This window comes from Dendrobium catenatum, unplaced genomic scaffold (assembly GCF_001605985.2).
Source record: "Dendrobium catenatum unplaced genomic scaffold, ASM160598v2 fragScaff_scaffold_1086, whole genome shotgun sequence".
NCBI classification, from domain to species: Eukaryota; Viridiplantae; Streptophyta; class Magnoliopsida; order Asparagales; family Orchidaceae; genus Dendrobium; species Dendrobium catenatum.
This window is the reverse complement of record NW_021319548.1, coordinates 592,059-610,735: the sequence shown is the minus strand read 5'-3', so window position 1 is coordinate 610,735 and position 18,677 is coordinate 592,059. Positions and strand designations below refer to the sequence as shown.

Genomic DNA, 18,677 nt, shown 5'->3' with positions numbered 1-18,677 from the left:
CTAAGTAATTAGAAGGATGATTATGCAAATTAAGTACCTAATTACGCAAAAATAGATTACCTAATTAACCAAATCCCCTCTTTATAATGTTTTATATGAAAAGTTTGGGAAGACAACAATTAAGAACTCCATACCTGAGCATCTTAGAAGGCCAGAACCAACCCTTATTCGTGTTGAGCTCCTTCCTCAACAGGAAGAAATCAGAGGCAACACAATTCAAGGTGCTACCTTGCCTACAAAAAGCTCGTCATTGCCAGCTTGACCAGCATCCAACTCTTCATCACTAACTTTTTTTTTCTTAAACTTCATCACTAACTATTCCAATATGCTACATCATCCCAAGGATTGCATCCGTACTCTTATGAAGTCCGTTCATAGAAAATCCATGAGTCATGCAACTGAAACTAAGGACCCACCAGGAACTAGCTACATGGAGCCTATATCCAGTCCATGCGCTGTAGCACTTTAGTAAACCAAGACCTATAAGTGCTACATGCGACATCCATATATGCAAAATGTGGACTATACATTTTTGAGTGTCACCACAATAACCCAGATAACAATGTTAGATCTAAGGTGTGCCATGTGAACAAAGAATAAGAAAGTGCTAAGCATTGCCTTTTGAAGCAAGCCATGTCACCTAGACGAAACAAATTCAAAATTGCAAATATAACTTTGGGACTTCTTAAAACTACAAAGAGAAAAGGATCAAAATGGTCTCTTTAACTCTTTCGGAGGGACCAAAATGATCCCCAACTATTTTAAGTGATCAATTTGATCTTTTAACTCTTTAAAATGAGACAATTTTGGTCCTAACATCCAAACTAATAGATGTTGGACTTAATGATGTTAAAAAAAGAGTATTTTAATTATTTTTTAATTAAACTATTTATTAGATATAATTTTCCAGTAATTAATAATATCTTAGTGATATTAACTAACTTAATTATCTAAATACTACTATAAATATTAATAACTTAAATAATTACATAACTACTATTATTATTTTGAATAATTATCTAACTATTATTTAGAATATTAAGTATCATATTAATTATTTAATTATTGTTTACAATTATTAATTATCTAATTAATTTTTTTAATTTATATCAATTAAATTACATAAATTAATTCCTAATTAATTACAGACAACTAGCCCCTCTTTCTTCTCTTCCGCATTCTTCATTGTTGTTGAACTTTGCATGCTTCGCACGAGGTAGGGTTTTGAATAAGTCGCTAAAGCCTTCTCCGCCTCCTTCGACGATGATCCTTCCTGTCGAATTGGAAGTCACGAAAGTTAGTCGTTCTTCCTATTGGATCGGACATAGCGATAGGAACTCGCTCGCAGTGAAGGTAATTATCATTCTCTTGTTCGAAGAAGGGTTTTGGTTGCTAGCATTTGATGCTCTCCTGTTGGAGGTTCGAAGAATGAATGAATTGTTATTTCAACACCATATTATTGTTTTTTTAATTCCGCCTCGCGGCATTCTTCTGTCATTCAAATTTTTCGTAATTTTTTAACGACAGGATCAAAATGGTCCCACTTTAAAGAGTTGAGGGAGACCAAATTGGTCCCTCAAAATAGTTGGGGACCATTTTGGTCATTTTCTCAAGCTAAAAATATACCTAATGACTTCTCAATTTTTTTATATGGGCTCATTTTTTGCATACCTTGAATTGATCAACAAAAACATTAAATTGAGTAATAAGTCCTAATAGGTTGACTAAATTTATAATATCACTAAGAGATTCATGATGGCATCTCGAGAGTAAATATGGGTTGAAAAGTCCCACTTTAAATGAAAATTCCCACCCTATAAATCGAGAGAAATATTGGACTCCTCATAATTTAAAAGAGAAGTTTAAGCACATAAATACATGAGTTGGATACATGGTTACATCTCATAGATATACATTGGAGTCATGCATGCCATAACTCAAATAGATTCTGTCGGGATTTATGCCACAACCATTTAATAAATGGATTTGCTTCATAGTTCCAACTTCAAATGGCACCCCAACTACACTTCTAGTAGAGTACTATAATCCCACATAGCCTAAAATGCTGACAAAGCCCCCCTCTTCCTTGAATAACAACAAGGATCAATAGAGAAGAGTGGTGACATATGATGCACTGACACTTCTCCTCAAAAAGACATTTAGTGTTATACACGTATCCGACACGACACGAGCCCAAAAAACATCCGATTTTTTAAAAATTAAATGCAAATTAGGTGTCTTAAATTAGCTAATGTCTTTGCATCGCATATTATTTTCTTAGCATCCTTATGAGCCACTTTATATATTTTCCAATTATCAGAATTTTTAAAATTAAACAAATTTGTATAACAAAACTTCTTATTTTTAATCTTTTCTTGCACATTTGGATTCCACCACCAACTATGTTTACTATTAGGAGTTTTTCCCTTTGATACTCCAAGGACATCTTTTGCAATATTCTTAATATCACTAGCCACTTTTTCCCATATAACATTAGCATCCTCATGCACAGACAAAATCTTAAGATCTAAAATCTTATTCTCAAAAATATTTTTGTTAATATTCTTTAAATGCCCCCATCTAATCCTAGAAAATCGTTTTACTTTATTTTTTTTATTTTATGTCCCTTTATCTTAAAGTCCAAAACTAATAATCGATGTTAGGTACATAAATTTTCACTCGGAATAACTTTACAATCTTTGCAATATGAACGATTTAATTTTCTAATAAAAAATAGTCAATCTGGGTTGTACTATATCCATTTTTATAAGTGATGAGATGATCATTCCTTTTCTTAAATAAGGTATTAGCAATTGAAAAATCATAAGCTAAACAAAAATTCAATATGGTCTTGCCACCTTCATTCGTCGTTCCAAATCAATGGCCACCATGAATGCTTTTAAAATCATCTACCTCTCTACCAACATGTCCATTTAAATCTCCTCCAATAAAAACTCTTTCTTCAAGAGGTATCTTTTGTATTAATTCTTCTAAGTCATTCCAAAAATTTAATTTAAAACTCATATCCAAACCTACATGAGGAGCATAAGCACTTATAATATTAACAATCATATCATCAACAACAAGCTTTAAAACTATAATTCTATCTCCAATCCTATTAATTTTTATAACATTATCCATTAAACTCTTATCTATAATAACATCTATATCATTTCTAGTATGACTCATACCCGAATACCAAAGTTTAAATCATAAACTATCAATTTCCTTAGCCTTCTCTCCAACCCATTTAGTTTCTTGAATGCACAAAATATTTAACTTCCTATGAATCATAATATTCATTAATTCCATTAATTTTCCTGTAAGGGAACCTATATTCCAAGTTTCTATCCTAGTTAGCGAGTAGAGAATGATGATATAAATATTTAACAAGAATAACAATAAGAATAAAAAAGATAACTAACCAATTCCACCAAAATTGGTCATGATAGGCCACCAAGCACTAATAAAAAGAGAATAATTTTTTTCAATTTTTTCCCCATTCAAAAGCTAAAATTTTTTATTACATACCAACACTATTTATAGAGTTACAATGACAACCATAATTCAAAAATAAGAAAGAAATTTTGAAAGGAAAAAGGAATAGGTGGTCATTAATTGAGGAAGATGACAAATCCTTTCATTAATTCATCTGGTCTCCATTAAATAGTTAACCCGTACATGTTTCCCAAGAAAAGTCAAACCTTCTAAATGCTAATTTTGAAATTTAAATATTAAAATTATAATCTTATTCTTTCTTTATGAGTAGGCTCTTATAATGGGTCTTAATTGGGCTCTTTCTTTAACAACTTACTGGGCTCTTGTAATTGGCCCCTTCATATGTTTGATGTAATTGCTGTGCTACATCACCTACCTGCTAGTACAACCAACCAATGGGGTCTCCATTTTAAGGTTTGTACCCAAATACCAAATCACCAAAGGTTGACATCCCTTAAATGTCAGCAATGCCTATAACACACAAGCCCTTATTAGAGTTAAAAAATAATACTGAAGCATTAAGGTCCTTTTATGATTTTTATTTATCTTGAGAAGGTAAATTTTTCGTGAATGTGTACCAAAAATATGTTAATTCTATTGAAGATATGTATGATAGAGCATGACTAGAATTAAAAATAGTTGTAAACTGACCTAAGAGTTCGCAATTATCACAGTTTTACATCAAGGATCAATACTGAGTCCATGCTTTTCATATTGGTTATGAAAATACAAACAATTTATATTCAAAATATTTATATTTAAAATAGGGTAAATTAGTGAATGTCTTTTTTTAGATGATATAGCTCTTCATGAGACATCTGTTAAAATCATTGAAAATAAAAAACAATAGGGAAAATGTTCAAAAAATAAACACCTTCAAATTAATAGAACAAAAATTGAATAAATGATATATAATTTTAGTAGTATGATACTAATAATTATTATTAAAATATTATTAAAAGATAAGGTAAGAAGTAATAGGTTCAAGTGTATTGAATATATTATACAAAAGAATGAAGATGTAACTGAGGATATAAATTCAAGAGCTAAAACTTGAAACTTAAAATAAGAAAGCATCTTAGGAGTTTAGGTAATAAGATCAAAATTAAGTTGACATAATTATTTGTATTTGAATGTTAGGCTATCAAAAAGCAAGTGTTATATAAGTTGAGCGTGAAAAATGAAAATGTTAAGAAGGATGTATGATCAAACATAAAGGATAAAAATGATTATAATAGAGGAAATGTTTCAATAACATATTAAAGACAAGGTGATGACTAAAAATAGACTTAGGTTATTTAAACATATACATCAATTGGATCTTAGACAAATATTGTCACAAAATTCAAGTAAAAACCTTTAACATCTATATTAATGCAATTGAATTACAAGCAGCCGAATGTTAACACAACATCTCAACTCAAAAAGCATGCAAATGAACACATAACCCTTATATGCACCAAAAAACATTTTAATGCATTAAATAAACACAAAAGGTGATTAGAGTGAACCAAGTAATATTTTCAAACTATGCAATAATAAATGAGCCTGTGTAAATTAATTATGCTATTGTACCAAAAAAGCAAGTTAGCGCATTGAAAAGCATGTTGATGTTGTGATGACCTCTAAATGCACTGATAGTCCTACCAAGGCACACCTACAAGCAGCTAAGAGGCCTAAAAATGATGAAAATTCCTTTAATAGCATAAATCACAAAATATCCCCCTTAGGGATTAAATTTCTTTAACACTCTCCAAGTCCTAGTTTCCAAACCCATGTAAGACCTCCATGGAACAAGTTTTAAAATATGTAAATGCACCTTTTAGAGACTCAAAGTAACATGAAAAATGCCTTCAAATAATCTTTCCGATTTCCCTTACTGAATAAATGATGAAAATAACATACAAAGGCCAACCAGGCATAATAGTCAAAGGATCAAGTTCAATTCCCTAAACCATACTTGAAAAAAAAAAAGATATTGATTAAGCCAATCCATTAAGCATATTTCCAAGTCACCACTTAACCTTAAATCACATTGATAAGCATGTAAAGGCATTGATGTGCCCCACGAGGTAGAAATCTCTAACACAATAAATGACATCACACTCAAAGTACAATGACAAGTGACAACCAAGGCTTATAGGCTTCGTGCTACCACAAAACATAAAACCAAATAAAAATCAAAGCAAACATGCCCCAAGGCATCATCTTCTCAACATAAACCATATTTCACTCTTTATAACAGTGAATCAAACATTAAATACATCTAAATTCTCCTCAACATGCCAAGCACCTCAGAGCTACAATTAGTCATCATTTGCACCTCTCACCTAGTCTAATTGTAACAAAAAGATCTCTACAAGTAAAGCAAACCACAATTTGATCACAAACAATCGTGTCCTTGATATACTTTCGCACATAGTCCTTAGAGTTTAACTTCTGCATTTGCATTCATCTAAACCCCATTACAAAACCAATCAAAACAAAGACCCCACATCCGGGGCAAAAATACAACTATCATCCTCAAGGATACGCAAAAAGTCCTGAGGAATACATATATTGTTCCTATCACCAACATCCCAAACAAAACTATCTTCTATTGCTCTTTGAGCACAAAATGAGCAGCTCTATTATGCTCCCTATAAGTATGAACAAAAAACAGCTTTTGGAAAGATTTCACCCAGTTTAGTTTGTGCCCATCATCCGGTCGGAGCCTCCACAACTCTTCTTGCTTGCAGCGGTGCATAAACTCCATCACACTCGCATTGTCCCCCTCCACAATGACCCCCTCGACCTCAAACATCCAATCAAGGAGTTTATCTATGTAATGCACAGCCATAATCTCCACTTGGGTGCTGTCCCAATGTGTAATACTCCATCCCGCCGCCGTTATCAGCTTGCACGAGCTGTCCCGGATGACAATGCCCACACCACCTATAATCTCTTAACAATATGTCCAGCAATCATAGCTAAGGCTTAAGGAATGCTGGCCAAAGTACAAAGATTATTGATTCAACCAAAACTATCATAACAAGCTCCTCGGCCAATGTATACAACTGCATCATACAACTCTTAAATTAAATATTTGGCTCGAGGATCTCTAATATTTTTAATTGGACCAAATAGGTAAAACTACATATGATGGAGCCATGAGATATAAATGAAGTTTAATTCCATCCCTACAATAATTTGCCCAAAAAATAAAGAAATGCAATTGTGGGCTCCGAAAATTCGGCCCCGGCCTCCCCGCCGCGCGATTTCTTTTTATTCGGCGAGGGAGTTTTAACTGAACTAAGTTCCGAGGTAAATTTTGGAAGGCAGATGGGTTTGTAGATAAGACACTACCCAGAGATTTCGCCCTCATTTTGCGAGGACTTTATGATCTGAGTTCTGGTTTCCTATAGGCGCAAGCCCCTATAGTTAATTATCCCTCCCGATCACAAGAGAGAACTTTCGATTAAGGCTAGTCGTCAATTAGATACGTAATAAATACGTGTTATCTGGCATATAGTAGCAGCAATGATTGGATTTGGAAATTTTGGAAAATTTGACGGATTTGGATGTTCGAGAATGATTGAAAATTTGGGAATTTGGAGATTTTGATATTCAAAATAGAAATTGCACCATCTTGTACTTAAAGTGGATGGTGGGGGAATGGATGATGGACCCGATCAAGATCCCATGGTTCCGTCATCCCGGGCCATCGTGGTCCCTGGTCTAATTAGTCAGAGGAGGTAGTCGACCCAACCTGACAGAAGGATCCTTGTCGGCAGCCATGGGTTGCTTCGTCCAAGGGGACCTTATAGACCGGGGTTGAATGTCTGTCTAAGGGGACAAATTTGAATCCACCTTAGCTAACAGAGGGCTTTGTGCCCTATCGATCATATTCCTATAATGATTCAATATCTCAAGGTTTGATGCCAATAAAGGAGTGTACGGTCTGGCCAAAACCGGTATTTCCGTGGTGCCATTTGCGGCAAATGAACCACTCGGTTCAGAGGGCCCCGGGTCATAGGACTGTTTATCCTTGCGGTGCCATTTGGCGGCAGACCGCCGGTTAGAGGACACGTACCACGTCCTACAGCAAAGAGACTGTTTGAGAATGGATCCTAGTGATATTTTTGACTAGCATTTCGCTCTTGTGAGCTGAAGTTATATTTAATTGTCCACTCTGCGACAAATTGTTGCGGAATGTGTGGGGAGTGGATTTGCTTTAAGATTGTTGACTGGTGTATTATGCAATTTGTAAAATATTTTTTTTAATTTTGGTTTTTTGTGGAGTTTTGGATTTTGGATGGAGGCTTGGAAGAGCATTTGGATATTTGGTGTTTAGTCATTGAAATTTTGTGAACACCCCGATTGAAGAAATACATCAATCCATGGCGCATACATCGGGGTGTTTGGGGTCATTTCTCTTTTAATGGATGAACCATTGTCAACTGAACTGTCGGGTCTGTGCGACAGCAGGGATCGGGTTTGTTAGGCTTTGAGCCTTTATTAGTGAATTCGTATTTGCTATAACTGTTTTGGTTTGGGTGTGACATAAAGCCTAATATGAATTATATTGAACAAAATATTTCTGTGCTCACACGCGCCACATAATTTGTTTGATGTGTGTCGAACCCGTCGCTTCTATCTGAACTCGTATGAGAAGGCTTGTTTTGGGTGTTGACAGGTTGCGATACCTGGAATTCACTTATTTTGACTAGCCCGCATCAATCCCTAGAACTCGTGTGTAGCCCATAACACGCTCGTGCGGTGCCGGCCATGTTGCGCGTTTGGGAATATATTTCCGCCCTTAGTGTACCTATGGTATACATTTAGTACAGTGGCACGTGCAGGGGATCTTGGAATCAGACTCCTTCTGTCTGCTTGTATCGAAGATGTGCAGATGCCGGTGGCGTGGGCGTAGCAGCTTCTGAATGGAGTGTCGCGTTGCTTTTGTCAGTAAGTGCTTTCGTGCAATCTATTTGTTTGATTACTGCAGTGGATCGTGAGTGCAGCTAACTAATCTCCTACCAGGTTGAGGTCGTAGGAGATTACAGATTGTCGTATTGCTCATGGCATTTTTGTACGTGGTATTTGTGTCTCAATGTAGTATAATTTGTTTCGCCATTGTTTATTATGTGTATGATTCAGGTGGTATATTACCTTCACTGGACAGAAATGTGAACTTTCAGGATTACTGCATTTTACTGAAGTCTTTCTGTATGCTACCGCATATAGATGGCATGTTTTATCATATCATCTTTTTGTAGATAGATTGCGTAGATAGTATGTCATTAACTTTTGTTCAGATCATTACATTTGCTGAACGGTTGAATGTATTAATAGCCTCCTTTAATTGCTGTACGGGTTTGGTAATTTATTCGTAGCAACTTTTATATTTTGCTTGTGTAATTACCATCTTGACGTTTGGCAGACAATGAGTTGCTTCTATCGGATTGAGCTTGTAAGGAGCCTACATCCATTGCTATCTTCAATCTTTGCTTCACGTCGGTGTCCAAGTCTGTGGTTAAGTTTAAACCATGTGATGTGTTTTATGTGACGTGCAAATGTGTTGGTATATTGCATTTGTTATTCGTTATTGATCTAACATCGTTGCATACGTGTACTTTTGTTGTAAATTGGTGTAATTTGCTTGGAGGACATCTTCTCAATGCTTCTAGCAATTTGTTGCTTTGTATATCCTCAAGACATTCTCAAATTTCTGTCAAGTTCATTATTGTTGATTTGAGAAGATTTTACACACACTTTGTTGGATGCAGCTTCATGGGTCGGCAGACTATCAATCCATTGAAGTTGTTGATTACAATTAATCATGGCGCAATTGACGATGGGATCGTGTTCACGTGGGTGGGTGTGCAATTTGCTCCATTATATACCCAATACCTAATATTTAAAGCTCTCCTCGGTTTGCAAATTCGGTTTGTGTGACCAACCAAGTGGGTTGAAGGTATGGTATCACTTTTTATATTAATATGGGTGTATTGATTTGTGTCTGTTATTCTGCCACTTATCTTGATGGTTGATGTTGTTTCTTGATTGTGTTGGATCTTTCTCATCGATGCTTTTAGTAATGACCTTGTTTATGAATACGTCTCCATTGCAGTGAGAAAGTCAGTTCAATATAGATTTGATTGAATTAGATAATTTTCTTTTCAACTATTCTGTTGGTTCGTGTGTGTTCGTGTCAGTCTGTTTGCTGCTTCATCAAGATATTTATTGCTCATAACCCGAGATCAATTCTCTCATGATTGAGAGCTTTGGCTTTTAAAATGAATCTATTCAATTCTAACCAACCTCACAAAAGAACTCCTTCAGGCGGATCAGAGTTCTTCACATTTCATATTTAGGCTATTTAAGTCCACTTTGGTCCTAGCTTCAGGGTAATTCTTTAGAGCTCATGCTCATTTGTTAAAGTTTGAGCTTAATGCTTGCAGATTCAATGTCATATGAGTCCCAAGATCAGACTCCATCCCAATATGGGTTCAAAGCTCATGTAATGTTCAAATCAAATTTGAATGATCAATTAGCAAGCTTAAGTCCTGCTCAAATTATTCAAATAAGATCCTTTGTAGTCTTTTGAGTTCAAGAACATATTTTGAATACATGCCCTTAATTAGTGTCTAAAATTAATCTCAAGTAAGCTTCAAATCCATAGTCCATATGATTCAAATTTTGTATTGTTCGATGTAAAAACTTGAATATTGCAAGTCATTGTCATCTAAGTTGTTTGAATTTTTGTTCGATTTACCATTCACTTAGATTCAAAATTAAGATCATTTTTAAGTTCCTTTTTATAGTTCCTTATACCTTGCTGCAAATCGTTCTGTCCAAGTTTCAAGAAAAGTCCTTGTGCCAAGTTCAAAGTGTCCTTGTAGTTGTTTTCCAAACTACAATCTTTTAAGTACAAAATTCTTTTTGCATATTGTTTTCTTTTTGATTTCAATCAAATTCTCTTTTATTTTTTTCAAATTCATTTGAATTAAAGCTCATTTTGTTCAAATAAGTCCACAAGTCCAAGCTCTTTTTTTTGTTCAAGTCCTCCCAGTCTTTTCAAATGAAATTTCGGCAGCCATCCGCGTCTCCCCGCGTTGGAAGAGAAAACCAAGAGGCAACTTCCCCTCGGACGCTAGCGTGAGCTGCTTCAGGTAGGTGTCAGAATGCACAGCCGCGGTCGCATATGAAAATTTTTTTATCCCCGCCTGCTACGTGAGCATTTAAGGGTTTTTATGTTGTTTATTATAAGAAGAAAACAGGATAGAAATAAGCAAGATTCCCCCTCTGCACCCGTGGCGTTCGGGGGTACTTATATAAAAATAAGAAAAATAAAATAAGACACATTTTTTATCCCTTCGCCGCAAGCGTCGCACACCGGTTTCCCACCTCTAAACGCTACTTGAGCGCCTCGGGGGTTTGCCCGGCTCGTTGCAAGCTTTGAAGAGGGATCCTTAAATCGTCGCGAGCATCGCACCGGTTTCCCCAACACCTAACGACATGTAAGCGCCTCGGGGGGTTTGCCGGCCGTTGCAAAGCATCGATAAAAGAACCATTTTTTATTATAATATAAAATTATTAATTATTATTAATAGATAATTAATTATCATTAAGTATAATTAATAAAGATTAATTATAATTAAAGCTAATATATAATTATAATTAATTTATAACTAATAATTATAATTATAATTATACTTAATAATATTTACAAATTTAATTAATGATAAAATAATTATTAATTAATAATATAACCAATTATAAAAATTATATTAATTTATAACTAATTATAAATTATTTTTACAAATAATTAATTACATAAAAAAAACATTATTTGTTGTTTATTATTGTAAATATGATTCTAACCGGATACACTATTATTATTATATATCGCATTAGTAAATAATTTAATATAAAATATAACATAAGTAACTGTTATTATTGTAGTTATACTTAACAATAAACTTAAGTATCAATTATAAAAATAACAATAATACAATAGTAATTAATAATAAAACATAATTAATTACATTTATACCTAATAACCTAAAGAAATTGAGCAGGAGTTGGCTGGGGGCTCGGGAAGGAGATGGATCGGGCAAGAGGAAGGCTTCGGGTAGAGCAGGGAGGTGGAGATCGGCTCTACAGGTAAGGGTTATGCTTCCTCTCTCTCCTTCTCTCTCTCTCTCTCTCTCTCTCTCGGATTGAAGAAGAAAGGGGCAGAGGCTACGGGAGGTGTTCGGATGGGTTTGCGTGAGAGCTGGAGTCGGGCAGAGGTAGGAGGAGGCGTCGGCTACGGGAAACAGAGGAAGAGGTTCGGTCGGCTAAGCAGAGAGGAGAAGTATCGTGGGAGAGGGAGGAGATCGCGTCGTGTGTGGAGCGAAGTCGGGTTTGCTGTGTGGAGCCGGACAGAGGAGAGGTATCGAGAGTGAAAGAGTGGAGGTGCTGCGATCGAGTGGGGAAGTAGGAGTGCGAATGGGAGAAGAGCCGAGAGCAGCGAATAAGGGGGCTTTGGGTCGGTATTTAACGAAGTCTGGCGTCGTTCGATCGAGGCGTGAGCTACAGGATATCCGGGAAATGATCGTGAAGCGGCGAGATATCCGGGATCTTGGCAGAGCTGGCAGCGATACGAGGTTTCCAGGATTTCTTGCGGGATTCGCGGGATGAGCGGCCAGCATCGTATAACAGGTACATGAAAATTTTGTTTGTCTTTTGGATAATGCATAGAGGTCAACAGCAATGCAATGGGGAGACAACAGAAACACTACCTACAAAGCAAATATTCTTAAAAGAATAAAGCCAAGCAAGGACCTTAATTTACAGGACTTTCGAATAAGAGATCTAATTAATGATAACAGACAATAGTGAAGCAATACTGAATAAGAAAATTGGCCTGCATTAAAAGAGTTTTACCAACATCACTAAAACTAAAATATTTTGATAAGCTTAACTACACTATCCCAAAATTGGCACATCTCAAGTTGCTTTGTAACAGTATGTGAATTTATGTAATCATACCAATACTAAATAAGCATATTTCCAAGGGCAAAACAATTACTTAGATACATCAAAAAGATAAATATAAATAAATAAAGAAGCATGCAGCCTGACGATAAAAATTGATGTTTTCTTACAATGCTGCACTTACAGATTGAGTAGCTGCAAGCAAAATTAGAAAAATATAAATAAAATACAATGGCAACCTACCAATAACTAAAGCTTGAACATGAACAAGTATTTAAAAATGTTTCAGGAAGTATCCCCGAGCTTTTTGTAGAACACAACTTAATATATCGCATTAAACTTGAATAAAACTCCAATACCTTCAAACTTATAGCAAATGAGATGAGTAACTTGGTTTGCTATCAAAGGCTTTGAGAAACGTCCTCCCATCAAAGAAACCATTCTCTACGAATCAAATGTGTAAAATAGAGGAACAGTCAGTTTAAGGGTAGAACAATAAGCAGTAAAAAGAAGAAAATCAAGGAAACTTTTAACAATAAAATACATATAAGATAATTATAACCAAGAAGAATAAATAAAATTGCTTCATGCTTATAATTTTTTAAGATCACTTTCCAAGATAATATAAATGGCTTAAGCACTAATTTTTCTAACAGGATATTTGTAGTTCACGAGACAATTCGTACAAGTCCCTTTTAAGAATGCAAGTGAGGGAGTTTAGAGTCAACTTAAAATACTTTGTTAATCGCTACGGTCGTAAAGAGTATGAAGAAAAAACTGGAAAATCATGATAGACAAAACTTTAAATGGTGAGTACTTTTCCTTCCAAGTATAACTAAGAACCGGTTCAACCTGTTCAATTGAACCAGCTCTAATATATACAACAGCGGGAGCGAGTAGAGTCAAGCGGACAAAGCAGCCTGACCGAACGCAGGCGCGGGCATGGCTGGCGGGTTTGGTTTGCGTATTTGAGTAAGGAATCGCATGCGGGAATCAAAAGTTGCAACTCCTCAGGAGAGAAATGTCCATTTCACACGTTCTAGTGGAATCAAACAAACGTGTTAGCAGTATCCATGAGAAAAAGCTGACTGGGAGGAAGAAGAATGAGAAGAAAGGTAAGTTTGTGCATTTTCCACATTTTGTTGAAAATTCTTTTGTAATTTCAAACTAAGAAAGGGGGTTTATGTTTAAATTGAGCGCAAAGGAAGAATTTTGGGAGAGAAAGAGGAAGATTTTGTGTTGAAAATTTCTTCTTTGTAAGTAATTTTGATTTCCTATTTTTTTTTCAGTTCAAATTTGGGGACTAAAATATATAAAATTTTATTCCTTGGTAGAAAGCAATAATATATGATTTTCAAAAGTAAAAAAATTTCAGACAAAGGAATCTAGTGGATGAAAGTTTCATTTCACCAAGGAAGAATGAAAGATTTGATTTATTGAGGTAATTAAATTTAATTTATAATACATACTTCGCTATTACATTAGATTATAAATAAATATTGTAATCATAATTATGATCTGACAAATAAGAAGTATTTCATGCTTGATAATTATATAGATGATTATCGACACCTTCGAAAGACGCCAAATAATTTAATGTTATTGTGATAATATTTATTTTATAAAACTAGCTAGCAATCATTAATGCAATTTAAAATTATTTGGAACAATGGAGGATTGGATTAACCTAGTGCATGAAGGTGAAGTGTTGAAGCTAATAAGGGATCTTCTAAAGGATTTGAGGTAAGATTACATTTAAGAAACATTTATGTGAACTTAATGAAAGTTAGATAATAATAGTTTATGTAAATACTTGCATCACTTTAGGTTGCATTAAAGAAGACCATCTCAAGGATCAACTATTTGAAAGTAATTGAAGCACAAGTATAATTAAAGTGGTAATTACAAATGTTTCTGGCAATTACATTTTTTTTATTTTCATTTCAATTCTAAATGTAATACCTTATATATTTGGTTATTTATTTATCTTTGACTGCTATTACGTGCAAGATGATGTCAATTCAAAATGTATATGTGATGACGAAAAGTAGAAATTAAAATTATTATGTAATATGAATGTTTATGTATATGTGAACGGTGCATATATCAATTTAAAAAACATGCAAGAAAAAAAAAAGTTAATTTAAAAGTGTACATATTATTTAAATATAAGTAAAGATATATGTAAAGAACAATGAAATGAATGAATTAATTTATAATAAGTAAAAGAAAGATAAATAAAAAGAGAAAAAGTGCATGCATGCAAATACAGCAGTTCACCCCTTATGGTACTAACCGGGGAAGCAATGTAGTAGTGCACGTCAAATAGAAATGAAAATGGTTTTACCTTCACTGACACAAATTCTAAATAGTGCTCATGTATTAGATGAAAGGGAAAAGGAATAAATTAATAAATGAGATAGGAAAATAAATTTATTATTTGGAAAGGCAAATTATAAGAATTTATAGCATATAAGATGTTGTGTATATATTAAATGTAAAGTGATGAAAATGAACATGCATATTTTATTTTATATGCTTCACTGTCAAATTTTTTGTTGTGATTATCCACTGGATTTATCAAGTAAACTCAAGCTGTTAAACTAAATTTTTAGATAAAACTTATGATAAGTAGAAATGATTGAAAGAGATGAATATGTCTACTGAAGAAGGCGATCGAATGAAAACAGGTAAAAAATTTTTAATTGTATGATTTAGGTATATGCTTAATATGATATTTCTTTAGTGACACTTCAGTTTTGTGGGATGTTAGTTTTATTCTCTATATGTAATTGAACAAACATATTAACCGTTCGATCATTTGTTCTAGTCTCGTTAATTCGAGTCTCTGAGCTGGGTCGTGACAATAATCAACTGCAAATTCAACATACTTCTATTTTTTTATAAGACATAACTCTATCCCCTTGTCAATTGCGTCACAATTAAAAACTAAAAACAAATATGACCAAACAAGTAGTTTCACCCAAAAAAAAGTGATGATCACCTGCTACCCCAGCTTGCTCACCCAACTTCAGTATGCTCATTCAAGCAGAGAATGGTGGTCCTAAATGTAATAGCACTTAGCTCTCACTGATTTCAATACACTAAATGCATCTTGTTTGGCTCAAGCAAAAAGCGTTCAAAGTAAGTATGGGCTCCAAAAATTTGAGCTTTTGGGCCCCAACCTTTCCGCGTATATTTAAAGAGAGTTTTAATGGATAAATGTTCCGGGGGAAATTTTTGGAGGGCATATTAGATAGAGATAAAACACTGCCCAAAGATTTGCCCTTGTAACAAGGACTTTAAGATTTAAGTTCTAGTTTCCTATAGGCTCAAGCCCCTATAGTTAATTATCTCTCCTGATAGCACTTTCAATTAAGGCTAGTTCTTAGATATATACTTAATATCTAGCATATAGTAGCAATATATTTAAATGTTAAATTTAATATTTAAAGTTAGAAATTCACCATCTTACACTTAAAGCATATGATGGGGGCAACGATGATAAACATAATCAAGATCTCATGATTTCCTCATCCCGGATCATCATAGTCCCTAGTTTACTTAGAGGAGGTAGTCAAACCAACCTGACCGAATGATCCATGACGGCAACCATGGGTTGATTTGTACAAGGATACCTTGTAGACTTGAGATGAATGTTTGTCTAAGAGATGAATTTAAGTCAATCTTAGCTAAAAGAGAGTTTTGTGCTCTATCGTTCATTACTTAATAGTACTTAGCCATTGGGAAATATACAGGTTTTTAACCATGACAGTAAGAAAATAGAGTCGTTCAACCAAGCCACTAAGTCAAATTGCCGCAATCATAATCGTTTACCATGCAAAGTTGTTTTGGCCAAACCATGGGTTATTTGTTGAGCCGTCTGGCCAAACTATTGATTAGAGGATAATTCATAACAGTTTACCGCGTAGAGTTGTATGGCCAAAATACCAGTTCTGTGGAGCTATCTGCCAAGCCACCAATAAGAGGATACATGCTACGTCCTGCTAGCAGGATATTATTTTAAAATGAATCTTAGTGATATTCTCAATTTGAACATTTGCTCTTTATGAGATAGAGTTATCCTTGAGTTCATCACCCTCATCAAACAGTTGCAAAGGACAGATGAGTTTTGCTTTAAGTTGTTAGATAATTAAATTTTACTTTTAAAAATTAAAATTTCAATAGATACAAAATTTAGAATTTTAATAGATTTTTAAAATTATCCCCTCCAGTTGAGATTAACTTTTAACATGGTCATCATCAGGTGATGTTAAAGTCATTTGAAAATATATTTATTTCATTAGTGTTTAAAGGTATTTCGAAGATAGAGTAATCTCCAGTTGAAATTAGCATTTAACACGACCATTATCCTGCTTCTCATTTCACTCATATATGAAAAGAACCTAGTAGAAACCAACAAAATTGGGATAACACACTAAATCTATTTCAATGCTTTCCAAATTCTCCAAATTCACTGGAGAGCATAAGTACAAAATAAGTTGGTAAAATGAAAAAGGTTATTTGAAAGCTTCTCTTTAAATTCAAAAACAAAAGAAGCAGACATGTAGATTATGTTTAAAGCAACACCCAATATACTCCAACCTACCTAAACATCAAATAAGACTCATGCTAAAAAATTGACCACACCCAACCAACAAGAGGAGAAAACAACAAAAAAGAAGAGCGGAAACAATATTTAATGCACCTGAAATAGAGTCCAACAAGAATTCACAGTATGATTACATCATCCATTTTCACTTGTTTAAACATAAGAACCTACGAAGGATCTATCCCCAGAATCATCAAGGAACATGTGTTTAAGTGATTCAACCACATCTAAGACGCAAACATGCAAACACTAAGACATAAAATAGACATGCATACCAAAACAGGCTTTACTGACCAACATGCAAACAAGAAAACTCAATCCCTTTTTCCTTTGCAGGGCAGTGACAAGCCTCTCAAATACATAAGCCACAATCTTAACAGCTTTGAGTTGCTGAAACTATCTAACATAATAGTTTACTTCTGAAAATTTTCCTAAATTGGGCCAAATAAATTGGAAAAGACACAACTTCATCAACCCAAAACCAAATCCATTAGGCAAATCCATCCCTGATGCAGGCAAACTAGATTAGAAAGAACCAAGATAGGAGAACACCAGGACTAATAGAACACGACTCAATTCAACGCTTAGAATACCAACATCCAAACAAACTTCAAAAAACAAACGAAACAAAATTAAAAATAAAAATCACTACCCTTAGAACAACCGGCAAGCGGTTTCCTCACATGCAACGAAAATTAGGCAATATAAAATAAGTGCTTAAGGGCTTGTAAACCAAGAGTCCACCACAGCTACAAGGTCCAACGTCCACCAAAACTACTCTGGCAAATGCTACCAAATCAGCCAACAAACTCCTCCAATAGCTCAAGAAAAAAGATACAAGTGGAGTGGAACTTGCGGAGAGAAGAAAGAGGTTAGAAGCCCAAGACGAAATAGTGAGGAAGAGAGAAATGGAACAAACTCTCAAGCTTTTCCAAAGAGAAGAGAAACCCTCAAGTTTTTTAAGAGACTTTGCTAAAATATTCAACAACCTTTTTGCTTCAAAACACCTCTAATTTATAATTGAAAAGGGGGAATGAACCTAATTATTCTCCAATTTACGAGCTTAAAAGGCACTCTATTAAACATTAATGGGCTGATTTTAGTACAGGTCATGGCAGCTCACTAAAAATACAAGGCAAATAATTTTCTTGAGAAGAAAGATACAGATGGGGTGGTCACCTGTGGAGAGAAGAAAGAAGTAAGAAGCCAAGACGAAGTTGAAGAGAGGACAAGCTCGTAAGCTTTCCCAAGAAGAAGAGAGAAGAAGTGGAACAAGCTCTCAAGCTTTTTCAAGAAAAACCCTCAGGTTTTCATCTCCAAAAATCAGCACATAACTCTTTTTTATTTACAAAAACATATTATATATAGGAGAAAAGGGACAGCCAAACAGCCCAAAATACCATCAATTTAACCAATCAAAATAGGGGATATAGAAGGTCAAAAGGCCGTTAGGAACAGCAGCTAAATGGGCCACAAAGAGGGACCATAACATGCAGCTAAAAGGGGGAGCGGAACAGGCAAACCAGTGGAAAGGAACGGGCAATTCATGGAACCGAAACAGCAGCCAAAGGGAACCGGAACAGTAGCCAAAGGGGGAGGAATC

The 18,677-nt window shown here is 34.6% G+C and overlaps 1 protein-coding gene and 1 long non-coding RNA gene across 2 annotated transcripts in view; one reads left to right on the top strand and one right to left on the bottom strand.

Moving 5' to 3' along the window:
- Positions 1-18,677, bottom strand: part of LOC110113309 (BRCT domain-containing protein At4g02110) — a 53,858-nt gene that overhangs the window by 16,768 nt on the left and 18,413 nt on the right. The window contains exon 5 of the mRNA XM_020845834.2: positions 12,822-12,906. Within this exon, the coding sequence (XP_020701493.1) occupies positions 12,822-12,906 (85 nt within the window). The remainder of the gene's footprint in view (positions 1-12,821; positions 12,907-18,677) is intronic.
- Positions 11,566-13,708, top strand: LOC114580544. Its single transcript, XR_003701991.1, has 2 exons — positions 11,566-12,186; positions 13,332-13,708. It is a non-coding gene; the product is annotated as an uncharacterized LOC114580544 (long non-coding RNA).